Raw genomic sequence first — 12,553 nt, 5'->3', positions numbered from 1 at the left:
GACAACCCACTCCAGTATTCTCATCTGGAGAATCCCATGGACAGAGGAGCCTTGTGGGCTAGAGCCCATGGGGTTGCAAAGAGTCGGACACGACTGAGCGACTAACACACCCCTTATACTCACAATAGCCAAAATGTGGAAGCAACTCAAATGTCTGTCAGTGGAAGAATGGATGGATAAAACAGTGTATCCATACAAAGGAATATTATCTAACAATAAAAAGGAATGAAGAGCTGACGCCCGCTACAGCACGGATGACCCTAGCCATCATTACACAAAGTGACAGCAGTCAGTCACAAAAGGCCACATCCTGACCATGCTATTTGTATGAAGTGTCCAGAATAGGTGAGTCTGTGGAGACAGAGCGAACTTGTAGTTGCCAGGTTAGGGGGAAAAGAGGAGAGTGGAGAGTGACTCCTTAATGGGTACAGAGTTTCCATCCAGGGTGATGAGAAGGTTCTGGAAGTTGGTTGTGGTTGCACAACACTGCAAATGTACTTAATGCCACCGCATTTTACAATTTTAAATGGTACATTTTACATACCACGTTTTTACAATAAAAAAGCTATAATGCTGCCAGATCTACCCCCAAGATACATTGATTTGGTTGGTCTGGGTGTGACCCGAAGACTTTTCCAAGTTCCCGGTTTTCCCGCTCCCTGGGGAGCAGCTGTTGGTATCTGTGGCAGAGAGGCTGTGATTTGCCCAGGGGGTTGCACAGTATGTGTTCAAGGGAGTCACAGGTCTGCCCCCTTCCTTCCAGCGCCGGCTGCTTCTTTGGCAATGAAGTGAGGGGCATTGCCGAGTCCTGTGGTCCCGGGGACACGGATGCCTCCTGGCAGGTCCCCGGCCCTGCCTCCAGCCTGGCTGGGCTGCGTGGGAAAGAGTCCAAGAAAGGGGCCAGCCACGCAACTGCCAACTTTCTGGAGGCCACTGACCTCTCCTCGCTGACGCTCCTCCCGCTGGGCCTGGAGGAGCCCGACAGCGCCGACTGCCATGCGCTGTGGGCCTGGGTGTCCGGTGGAGGCTGTGCCGTGGAGGCCCACACCACGCTCAAGTGGTTCACCACCCAGGCAGGTAAGCGCGGACGCCCAGCACCGCAGAGGGGGCCCGGGGGGATCTGGAGCAAGCCTGGCGCCCCCACTGTGCTCAGCCCATCTTTCTGGAGCCTTCCGCGACCAGTCGGGTGGTCGGAAGGAAGGGCATCGGCCTGGCGCCCCTCCCCTCCCAGTACCAGCAGGGCGGCCATCCTGGGCTGACGTGGGGGGACACCTGCTTCCCTACCAGGGTGAGCGATGGCAGGGAGGGCTCACAGGATGTTCCACAGAGATGCTAGCCTAGCCTTCCGGGAAGAAAGGGCCACCGCTGGCCTCCGCACAGCCCTGAGGCCATCTGGGCTGGCAGGCCCGTGCCCCTCGGTGCAGACACTCCCACTGTCCATCACGCCGGCCCAGACGGCCGCCTGGCGGGAGCAGATCTTCCGGCAGCTTGCGGAGAGGACCGAGCGGGAGCTGGAGCGGTTCCAGCACTACGAGCAGGCGGTGGAGCAGGTGCGTGGCGCCCGGGGCACATCCTCCAGCAGGAAGCTGCTGAGCGCCCGCTGGATGCCCGCCCTGAGGAGAGTCGTGTGCGGGCCCCACTGTGCTCCCGGCACAGAGGACCTGGCCCTGTCTTGGCTGGTGTGGGTCCCCGCGTTGCGGCGGACTCCTCCGTGACGTGGTTGGGCACAGAACCGCCCGGGGCCTCAGTTTCCCCACCCTGTGCAGGGGCTAGTGGGGTGCTGATCCTGGCCCCGGGCAGGTGTCTCACGGTGCCACTTTTGTCCTTAGGGTGAAGGGGGGAGCCGGGAGGGCTGAGTGGAGCGCCCCTGAGGCAACGAAGGGACCAGGCTGGCCCTGGGGTGCCGGGTGCGGGGCTGGAGTGTGGGGGCCCCCGGGGCCCGCCTGTGACTCCGTCCCACTGTGCTCCCGGCTCTGCCCCAGTCTGTGTGGGTGAAGACCGGGGCCCTGCAGTGGTGGTGTGACTGGAAACCCCACAAGTGGATGGACGTCCACGTGGCCCTGGAGCAGCTCTCGGGCCACGACGGGGCTCAGGACAGCATCCTCTTCATCTACTACATGGTCCATGAGGAGAAGAAGGTGGGCGGGGCGGGGGTGGGGGAGGTATGGGGAGGGGGCGGTGTCTAGGGGAGAATGGGGTGGGGTGTCCAAGGGAGGAGGGAGTGTGTGTGGGGGTGTCGTGTCTAGGGGAGGGGTCTTCCAGGGAAAGGCGTGGGTGGCTGCATCCCGGACAGTGGGGGCAGCGTGTGCCGGCCCTCGAGTTCCAGAAGAGGAAGCAGGTTCTGGAGGCAGAGTCAACCTCCCACCAGGGCTGGGGTTTGAACCAAATCAATCAGGTTCTAAACATCAAAAAGGTCATTCAGGTTTCTGCTCAGGAGCGAGCCCCCACGGTGAGCATGCCTCCCACCCAGCACTGAGCCCCACCGTTCTGGGGCCCCCAAGGCCCTCTGTCCCTGCTCCCTGCACAGCGCCAGGGCTCCACCCAGGGTCCCGCTGACCCCTGCCCTCTGCATGCAGTACATCCACGTGTTCCTCAACGAGGTGACGGCACTGGTCCCTGTGTTCAATGAGGCCAAGCACTCCTTCGCCCTGTACACCCCTGAGAGGACACGGCAGAGGTGGCCTGTGCGCCTGGCCGCCGCCACCGAGCAGGACATGAGCGACTGGGTGAGCGGGCGGGGGTCCCTTGGGCGGGGGCGGGGGCCACCGTCTTGGGGCCAGCCCCGCCTCGCTGACCTGCTCCCCCTCACCAGCTCACCCTGCTCAACCTGTCCTGCTGCGAGAGCCGGAGGGTGCATGGCCGCCCCTCCCCGCAGGCCATCTGGTCTGTCACCTGCAAGGGGGACATCTTTGTGAGCGAGCCCAGTCCGGACCTCGAGGCCCCTGAGCGCCGCCTGCCCTGCGACCAGATGTGGGTCAGCTACACCCGACCGGGCTGGGGGCTGGGGGCTGGGGGCTGCCCTGACTCCAGATCTGGGTTCCCACTGGCCCAGCCTGTGCAAGGACCCCAAGGGGGCACCAGGAACCTGGCAGGGCTGGGGGGTGAGGCAGGTGTGGCCCCCAGGTGGCATTTAAAACCACAAAGTGAAGTAAGGCCCTCCGAGGGTCAGTGTGAGCAGAGTCCTGCGGACACAGGGCTCCGACTGTGTCCTGCTGCTGCCCCCTGGTCCCCCAGAGCCCATGAGGACTGCAGACACGTGCGTGAGGCCGGGGCCCCACACAGGAGAGAGAGGGCATGTCTGCTCGCCCTCTGCTCGTCCACTTCTGGTGGCCCTGTGTGCCCGGGCCCAGACGAGCTCCGATGCTGACAGTGCGGGGCTCCACCCTCAGGAGGCGACCCGGGTGGCACCTGCATCCGGAAGACCATGCCGGCCCACGTGGTGGCTCACCCTGCTTTGCCATGACCCGCCCTGACCCAGGGAGCGGGCACTCGGGGCGCTGACCTCAGCTCCCCACAACCGTCCCCATTATGCACACAGCTCCGCAGACAGGGACTCCTGAAGGCCCTGCCCACTGCAGGCCTGACCAGCTCCTGGGCCCGCTCTGGGCCCCCTTAGCTGGTAAATTCCCCTGGGGAAGCCGAGCAGGTTCCCTCGTCCTCAGTTGTGTCCTTCACTGGAAACCAAAGCTGAGTCAAAGGGAGCCCTGGAAGGCCGCAGAGGGAGGGGACGAGGCTGGAGAGACCTGCTGGACACGTCCCCCTCCCTCCTCACGCTGCAGGTTCTGGAGGCAGATAGGCGGCCACCTGCGGGTGGTGGAAGCCAACAGCCGTGGTGTGGTGTGGGGCATCGGCTATGACCACACGGCCTGGGTCTACACAGGCGGCTACGGCGGAGGCTGCTTCCAAGGTGAAGGCGGGCCCCGCTCCCCCAGGCCCACCCCGCTCTAATCCCTGGCTGGCTTCCCTGCCCCCATGCTGACGCTCGGCTGACAGGTGACCTTCACCTCTGCCAACCTCCAAGTCCCAGGGCCAAAGCACACGGCATGAGCCCACAAAGGCCTAGCCTCCGACGAGCCTTCCTGGGCACCCACGGCTGAGCCAGAGACCATGCAGGTTTCAGAAGGACGGCTGCCGGAACCACAGTCTCTTGATTCCCAAGCCTAATTCCAGTCCCTCTTTAGCGGGGGTTGTGCCTTAGGGGGTGAGAGCTTGCTGAACGCCCATGGGCTCCCCGCATCCCAGAGGCAGGGATAAGAGGCAGAAGCAAACCTTGAAACGGGATATTTCACGCCCTGGCCCACATGCCCCAGTGAGGGTGGCTAGCCCTGTGGAACTGTGGTCCACAGAGACCACTGGAACACGCGTCTGCACAGGCTTAATGGCGTCCCTGTTTGTGAGGCAGGAATTCCCTGTCTCTGTCTTACAGATGAGAACATGGGGTTCTTTGGGGTCATGTGAGGGGTTCGAGGCACCTTTGTCAGTAAGGAGGTGGGGGGCCCTCACCCCTGCCGGGTGCCAGGTAAGTGAGATGAAGGGGGCAGAGGTCACCTGAGAGGCTGCGGCAGAAGACTGGTAGGCTCTCCCCACCTAGGAAGAGAGAACCCGAGCCAGTCAGCCCCTGCGAGACACCCAGCCGGCCCACCAAGCCTGCCGGGCTGCCTGCCCGCCTGCTCTCACCTAGCCGGGCGGGCAGCAGGTGGGGCTTAGCTCTGACCACCTCCTCTCCCCCCAGGCCTGGCCAACAGCACTAGCAATGTCTTCACGCAGTGGGACGTGAAGTGCGTCCACATCTATGAGAACCAGCGCTGGAACCCCGTCACAGGCTACACCAGCAGGTAGGCCAGGTGGGTGCCTGCGAAAGCAGGGCCCAGCTGGACAGCCGCGTCCCGAGCAGTGGGAGAGCTGGCGTCTGGCCCCCAACGTGGAACTAACTGGATCCGACTGGCTACAGGATTTCCCCGCCGTGAATCTTTTAAGTATAACACATGTTTTTAAAACTCACTTATGGAGAGCATGACATGCATCAAGCTCATGAAATGTGCCTATACATACATGCGGCAAGACGTGTCTGTCGAAGTACATGTGGACACACATAGATACGCCCACATATATCACCGTGTGCATGCTTCACCGTGCTCAGTCGCCTCAGTCATGTCCGACTACAAACCCATGGACTGTAGCCCGCCAGGCTCCCCTGTCCATGGGATTCTTCGGTCAAGAATACTGGAGTGGGTTGCCGTGCCCTCCTCCAGAGGATCTTCCTGACCCAGGGACTGAACTCGCATCTCCTACTCCTGCATTGGCAGGCAGGTTCTTTACCACTAGTGCCATCTGGGAAGCCTGTATATTACTGACTTATCAGAAATCAAACACCAACATAATCACTACCAGGGTTAAGAAACATAACACTGCCACCCCCTCCCCATCCCATCTGGTGCCTTTTTTTTAGCGGGGAGAGGGGAGTAATTTAACTTTTTTAAAAAGTTTTGCTTAATGGAAGCTACTGAGAACACTGCAGCCTCCACCAAAATTATTTTAATTCTCCAGACGTGAGGTTTTGGGACAAGAGAGCCAGTACGTGGCGCTGTGTTTGGGACAGAAGTGGAGACACTCTAGAAAAGCTAGATCGTATGCATCTTCTTAGTTCCTACCCGCTCAGCATAGAAACATGTTTCTCGCACTCTTCCTGGGATATGTTCTTTTGCTTGTTTTAGAAAGTAAACAAGTTGCGGTATTTCTCAGCCCTTAAAGCCGTTGCGTGAGTTCCAGAGGCCAGAGCAGCCTTATCTAAGTTCAACGTTGGGGAGCCTCCTGGAAAGACTGTGGGTCTCTTCTTTCCACTGGTCCCGGTGTAATAAAACTATGAGAGTTCTCTTCCAAGTAGAGTTTTCCTGAGTTCTGAGTCATTCTAGCAGATTATCAAATCTGAGGTAGTGGTAGCCCTACAGTCTGCAGTCAGTCAGAAGCCCGGCGTGGCTGGTGTCTGAAGGGAGGCGGTTTTGATGGGGACTGTGTCCTTTACCTTGTGGGGACCTAGTGGTGTTGCAGTACACCCAGTTGATGTTGGAATTGCCAGTTCTCCGAAGTGGGTGTACCCATCTACACCCTCGCCAGCAGAGCATGCCTCCACATTTTGCTGTTTTTGTGTGTTGCAGCCATTTTGGTGACCATGAAGTAGTGTCTCCTGTTTCCAGTTGCTGTTTCTTGGCTACTAAATGGGCAAAGGGCCTGTCACATACATGGCACTTGGGATACTCTCTCCTTTGTAAAATGCCCCTTCGAGTCCTTGTTATGTGTTTTGGTTGATCTCTTTTTATTGATTTGCCAGTGCTCTTTACATATGAAGGTATGAGCCCTTTGTTACATATTCACCTATAAGCAGTAACTTTTAACTATTAAATGTAGTCCAATGATTATCTTTTTTTTTACATAACAATGGAGCCATAAGAAAACCCTCTTAAGAAATCTCACTAACCCTAAGGGAATAAATACATCCTCCTATCTCTGGAACAGCAGTCAGCAGACTTTTTCTAGTGTGGTGGGCCTTAGGTCTCTGTCACAACGGCTCGCTCTGCAGCTGTCTCTTGAAAGTGGTCACAGAAACAAATGAGCATCACTGTCCCAATGAGATGTTTCATCTGGACACAAATTTCAATTGCATATTATTTTCACTTGTCGTAAAGCATTGTCCTTTTTTTTCAACCATTTAAAAATGTAAAAACCACCCTTATCTTGTAGGCTGTGCTGACAGTTGTGATTAGGCCCCTGGGACTTGATTGGTTCAGTCTGTTCTAGAAGCTTTCCTCCTCTGTCTTATCCACTTAGGTCTAGAACCCCCTCACCCAAACTACTTGGTATGTAGTGAGGTAGGCATCAAGTGTTCTTGGTCTTTTACTATCCAGTGACCCACACCATTTATTGAAAAGACTATCCTTCTCCCTTGCATCACAACAGCCACCTTTGTTCTAACTCAGGTGTTCATTTATGCAGGTCTTTAAATTTTATGTATTTATTGGCGGTGCTTGGATCCTGGTTGCCGCGCTCAGACTCTCTGGTTGTGTGAGCAGGGCTACTCTTCGTTGCGGTGCAGACTTCTCATTGCGGTAGCTTCTCTTGTTGCAGAGCCCAGGCTATAGGCACATGGGCTTCAGTAGTTGTGGTTAAGTGGATTCAGCTGCCCCACGGCATGTGGAATCTTCCCATAGCAGGGATCAAATCCCTGTCCTCTGCATTGGCAGGGGGATTCTTAACCACTGGACCACCAAGGAAGTCCTATGTAGATCTTTAATTTCTTTTTAATAATATTTTATGATTTTCTACGAGATGAGGGTGATACCTTAAAAATGGTATTTTTATATGGTTCATATTTTTGATAGTAGAATAACTAGCACAAACTTTTTAAATGTCCTTGGTTTTTCAAATTGATGAAAAGAAATACAAAGTAACACGAAGAATAAAAACTAATCCCACCAACCAGACAGCAGCCACTTTCAGCGTTTCAGTGTTCTACTTGTCCCTGTATGCCTGCGTTTGCTGGTGGTGGGGGCGGCAAGGGGGACAGTCAGGAACGTAGAGATGGGGGGGTGACAGCCTCCCGACTCAATCCCTGAGGGTGGACAGGCTTATCTAACCTCTCCTCAGTCGTGGATGTGTGGACCATTTCTGACCTTTCATACAGTTTAAAGGGCTTCCTCATGTGTAAATATTTGTGTCTCTCTGTTCATCTCAGGAAATCAGGGTTTGAGCTCTTAGGAAATGGCAACCCACTCCAGTGTTCTTGCCTGGAGAATCCCAGGGACAGCGGAGCCTGGTCGGCTGCCGTCTATGGGGTCGCACAGAGTCGGACACGACTGAAGCGACTTAGCAGCAGCAGCAGCAAGGCAGCTTATACACACTGCCTGCATGCGTTCTGGAAGCCTCTGCCTCGGCCGTGTGTAGCGTCCACACAGGGTGCTGACCTGCCTGCCTCTGCCCTCTTCCTCACTCCCGCCTTGGTCCTTGGGCTCCCCCAGGGTCAGAGCCACCCGGGGAGACCACCCTGCACTGTGTGTGCTGGAAGTGTCAGTCAGGCAGTGATGCTGTTACAAAACACCACAGGCTAATAGCTTAAACAGCAGACATCCATCCTCTAGGTTCCAGAGGCCTCGGAGTCTGAGTCAGGTGTCAGCAGGTCTCTTCCCCATGAGGGCTGTGGAGAGGATCTGTTGCAGTCTCCCTCCTGGCTCCAGGGGCTTCAGGCGCTCCCTTGGCTGGTGGCGGCCTCACTTAGTCATTACATGGTCTTCTCCTGGTCTTCACATCAGCCTCCTGATTTGGGAAGCTTGGGTCCAAATCTTCCCTTTCATAAGGACGCTGTGATAGTAGAGACCACTCAGTAACTGTCTCACCTCAGCCAGGCTGTCTGCAGAGACCCCCTTTCCAAATGAGGTCACGCCCACAGGACATGACCACACACAACGCAAGAGAAGGGGGGTGGGGTCCACAGGCCCCATGTGGGTGGTCTGGCATCTGGAGCTCCTTCTGTTTCTGCCCACCCCATCCCACCCCTCCCTACACGAGATGCAGGCAGCTGGGCGGCGGGTACGGGGGGTGCTGTGCTCCCCTCTCCAGTGTCACCTCAGCCCTGGTGTCCCGCGCAGGGGTCTGCCCACCGACCGGTACATGTGGAGCGACGCCACGGGCCTGCAGGAGTGCACCAAGGCCAGCACGAAGCCGCCATCCCTGCAGTGGGCCTGGGTGAGCTCCGGGCTGGGGGTGGGGCAGAGGTGGCAGTAGGGGGTCTGCCCACACCGACCCGCCTATTCCCCCAGGTTTCTGACTGGTTCGTGGATTTCAGCGTCCCCGGCGGCACGGACCCGGAGGGGTGGCAGTACGCCAGTGACTTCCCCGCGTGAGTCTCTCTCTCTCTCCGTGGGCAGGGGCCCTCATCGGGGCTAGGGCCCCGAGTGTCAGGCCTGGTGAAGTCAGGCAAAGCCCCTCCACCCTGCCCAGTGGTGCAGGCCCTTCACGGTACATGAGTCACATTCAGATGGAGGACGGAGTCGAGAAAGACAGAGCCTGAGCTGAGGTTTCTAAGCAGATAAAGTATGGTGGGGAGGAGGTTTATCCAGATCTGAGCCTTCCCTTTGATCTCAAGCCCTGAACTTGACTGCTCCCAGAAGAGCGATATGAGGACTGGGATGGGGAGGGCTCAGAGGCCCCTTAGCTAGAAACCACCACCCCCCTCCAGGTAGCTGCCATGTCCTGGCCTCAGTGAGGTCCCAGCCCCAGGGAGACCCTGACCCCAGGAAGACCCCCTCCCGAAGGAGGCCTGGGTGGGGCTGGAGGCCCCGGAAGCAGAAGGATGGTGTCCTGTATTACCTGCTGCCTACTTAGCTCACACTGAGGCCCTGGGAGAAGGAATGCTCGTGCAGCGTCGCTTTCCAGAAAATTCCACAGCATGGTGCTGACTTCAGCTTCTTCCTCTTGCAGCTCGTACCACAAGTACAAAACCATGAAGGATTTCGTGAGGAGAAGGTGCTGGGCCAGGTGAGAAGGCAGGTAACTGGGGAGGGTGTGGCCGCGCCCCTCCCTGTGTCCCTCAGTTCCTGTGGAAGAAAAGGGGAATTTACAACTGGGGAGGAGAAAACAGGATCAAAATAAATGTCAGCCCAGGAAGTGCCCCCGGGCTCCCAGGGCTGTTTCTGAAGGGTTTATTTTCAAGAACAAATAAGAGAAATGTCATTGGCAGGGCCCGCAGGATCCTGCGGGGGGTGGGGGGTGGGGTGCCTGGCTTGGAGTGGGGGCAGGGCAGGGCAGACAGCACAGGAGGGTGGTGCCCACTGGGTCCTCCCGGGGTCAGGGGTCTAGCTGCCCCTTCTGTCCAGAGTGGGTGGCCCTGGGGCTCCCAGCACCACCAGGGTGACCGGGGCTTTGCTCTCTCTGCCGCTCAGAAAGTGCAAGCTGGTGACCAGCGGGCCCTGGCTGGAGGTGACCTCCGTGGCCCTCAGGGACGTGTCCATCATCCCCGAGAGCCCGGGCGCCCACGGGAGTGGGTTGAACATCGCGCTCTGGGCCGTCAGTGACAAGGGGGACGTGCTGTGCCGTCTGGGTGTGTCCGAGCTCAACCCCGAGGTGGGCACCCGGTGGGGGAGCCCAGGGTCTGCCCAGCCCGCCAGCCCCCTCAGGGCTCGGGCGGATTGTTACGGAGACACGACTCCGCCGTGGAGGAGGGTCCCTGGGCCCGGCGGACACCACCCGTGGCCCGAGGGGGTCTCCAGGCCTGCGGGCACTTGGAGCTGAGGTCGAGGTTGGCATGAGGAGCCGTCTGCCCTGCGGCTGGGCGGGCGACGGGCGGGACCCGAGCAGCCCTAAGCGTCCCTCCTTCGCCTCAGGGCTTCTGCTGGATGCACGTGGGCACCGACCAGCCCTTCACCTCCATCTCCGTCGGCGCCTGCTACCAGGTGTGGGCCGTGGCGAGGGACGGCTCCGCCTTCTACCGCAGCTCCGTGTCCCCCTCCAGGCCCAACGGTGAGAGCCCTCGCCTCAGGCGGGCCCCTGCGCCCGCTGCCGCCGCCAGGTTGTGTCGCGCGCCAGGGGGCGGCTGCGGCTACTTCCGCTTCCGGGGAAGCAGGCTACGGCTACTTCCGTTTCCGCGGGAAGCCGGTTGACAGGTCTCCGTCTAATTCAACAAGCGTTTACTGAGCACCGCTTGTGGACCCGGCACGGGGCCAAGCTGGGCTACCCCTAGCCCACGCCCCCTTTGCTGAGATGACCCAGGGGTGGTCACCTGGCGACAGGGCTGTCGTTCACCACCCTCGGCTTCCTGCCCCTCAGGCGACCTGCCTAGGCACACCCTCCGTGCCCCATCCACAGTGTCCACCTTGACTGCCCTCCAGGAGCGAAGGCCACACAGGCTTGTTCTTGGCTGGACATCTGGACAGTGTCCAGCACAGGGGTTGCTGGGTGGGTGCTGGCTGGCTCATCCGTGCCCTTCCACCTGGAGCAGTGGGTTCAGGTATCAGCCCATGGCAGGGTTTCCACTGCATGTGTGGCTGGGCACCTTCCCATCCCTGTTAGGGCCAGCAGCCCATCAGAAGCTGCCGCAGCCTCGGAAGGGGCCAGGGCATTGAATGGACAGCAGTACCCAGGTCAGCTCCCGCCGGGCCCTGTCACCGGTGTGGTCCGCCCGGTCTGGGGACAGAGGTTGGCTGCACTCGCTCGACCCTGTGAGCTGCAGAGGAGGCCAGGTGTGCCCGGAGCACCTGGGTGACAGGTGTGGTGCTTCCAGGTCCCATCCCAATCCATCTCCCACTGCAGGCGACTGCTGGTACCACATTCCGCCTCCTCCCAAACAGAGGTTGAAGCAGGTGTCTGTGGGGCACGCCTCGGTGTTCACCTTGGATGAAAACGGCAAGTGGCTTCTGATCCCCAGGGGTCACCCAGGGAGGGGGTTCCCTGAGCACCCCTATGAGATGAGACCAGACCCTTGCCCACCAGTGACCCAGCATGAGACCTTCATGAGCCCCATGAGAACTGCCAGTCAGGTTGGCCTGCCAGCGGGCCCTCCCCGGAGTCATGCAGGGTGGGGAGCACCAGCCACTCCCCAGGTGCTCAGGCCTGCCTGCCTGAGCCTCAGGCAGAGAGCACGGCACCACGGCCCAGGAGCATCTTCTAGATGGTGCCACCCAGGCCTGGGACTCGGAGGTCACCTGCCTGCCCTGGGCCATCCCTGCCCCCTACCCCAGGCCACCTCCGAGCGGCTCTGCCTGCGCCCTTTCCCGGCCTGTCCTCACAGATGAGCAAAGCGAGGAGCTGGAACCAAGGCTCTTATTCCAGCCCGAGTCACTGTGTTGTCTAAAGAACTCCTTGTCCTCAGGTTTTCATGCGTGGACAGAGGATGAGGGTGGCAGCCCGGCCCAGCACAAGGATGATGAAGCGGGGCACAGGCAGGCCTGGGAGGGCAGGGCTGGCCCAGGATGCTGGCCGACGGAGAGGAAGCCCCTGCCCGCCCGTCTCTCGGTCAGCCCTCCCGGCCTTGCAGACCCTGTGGGGGGTCCGGATGCTCGGGGTCTCACACCACTGGCGTTTCTCTCCTAGGGAACCTGTGGTACCGCCAGGGGGTCACACCCAGCCACCCGCAGGGCGACAGCTGGGAACACGTGTCCAGCAACGTGCGCCACGTGTCTGTGGGGCCCCTGGACCAGGTCTGGGGAGATGGGGACAGAGGGTGGACATTCCCCCTGGGGGCGGGGACTAGGGGGGTCTGGTTCCCGCTCTGGTCCCCCACAGCCCCGCTGCTGTCCCCATGGACCCTGTGCCGCAAGGAGCGGGAGGGAGCGGGCTTCAGCAGGTCTCTGTTCCAGGTCTGGGTCATCGCTGACAAAGTCCAGGGGAGCCACAGCCTGAGCCGCGGAACCGTGTGTCGCCGTACGGGCGTGCAGTCCATGGAGCCCAAGGGGCAGGGCTGGGATTACGGCATCGGGGTGAGCAGGCATAGGGCGGCTGTGCTGGCTAGGGGCTCCGGGCCCCCAGGGGTCATGTGGGGGGGGCCCCTGGGCAGAGCCCCTCAAGG

The 12,553-nt window shown here is 59.5% G+C and overlaps 1 protein-coding gene across 3 annotated transcripts in view; it reads left to right on the top strand.

Moving 5' to 3' along the window:
• The window catches only part of TECPR1 (tectonin beta-propeller repeat containing 1), a 29,100-nt gene that overhangs the window by 15,042 nt on the left and 1,505 nt on the right, over positions 1 to 12,553 (top strand). For 2 of the 3 annotated variants that reach the window (XM_088832831.1, XM_055410304.2), the window contains 15 exons: positions 764 to 1,077; positions 1,405 to 1,550; positions 1,983 to 2,138; positions 2,577 to 2,726; positions 2,813 to 2,970; positions 3,780 to 3,907; positions 4,733 to 4,835; positions 8,640 to 8,736; positions 8,811 to 8,890; positions 9,472 to 9,528; positions 9,933 to 10,113; positions 10,374 to 10,509; positions 11,299 to 11,391; positions 12,079 to 12,185; positions 12,345 to 12,464. In XM_088832831.1, the coding sequence (XP_088688957.1) occupies positions 764 to 1,077; positions 1,405 to 1,550; positions 1,983 to 2,138; positions 2,577 to 2,726; positions 2,813 to 2,970; positions 3,780 to 3,907; positions 4,733 to 4,835; positions 8,640 to 8,736; positions 8,811 to 8,890; positions 9,472 to 9,528; positions 9,933 to 10,113; positions 10,374 to 10,509; positions 11,299 to 11,391; positions 12,079 to 12,185; positions 12,345 to 12,464 (2,026 nt within the window). Of the gene's footprint in view, positions 1 to 763; positions 1,078 to 1,404; positions 1,551 to 1,982; positions 2,139 to 2,576; positions 2,727 to 2,812; positions 2,971 to 3,779; positions 3,908 to 4,732; positions 4,836 to 8,639; positions 8,737 to 8,810; positions 8,891 to 9,471; positions 9,529 to 9,932; positions 10,114 to 10,373; positions 10,510 to 11,298; positions 11,392 to 12,078; positions 12,465 to 12,553 lie in introns of all 3 variants that reach the window. The other variant, XM_088832830.1, reaches the window with a different exon arrangement.

The sequence above is a fragment of the Moschus berezovskii genome, chromosome 27, assembly GCF_049115385.1.
Source record: "Moschus berezovskii isolate FMDL1 chromosome 27, NW_MosBer_1.0, whole genome shotgun sequence".
In the NCBI taxonomy this organism is placed as follows: Eukaryota; Metazoa; Chordata; class Mammalia; order Artiodactyla; family Moschidae; genus Moschus; species Moschus berezovskii.
Note: the sequence above shows the minus strand (reverse complement) of the source record. Positions and strands in the feature narration are given on the sequence as shown.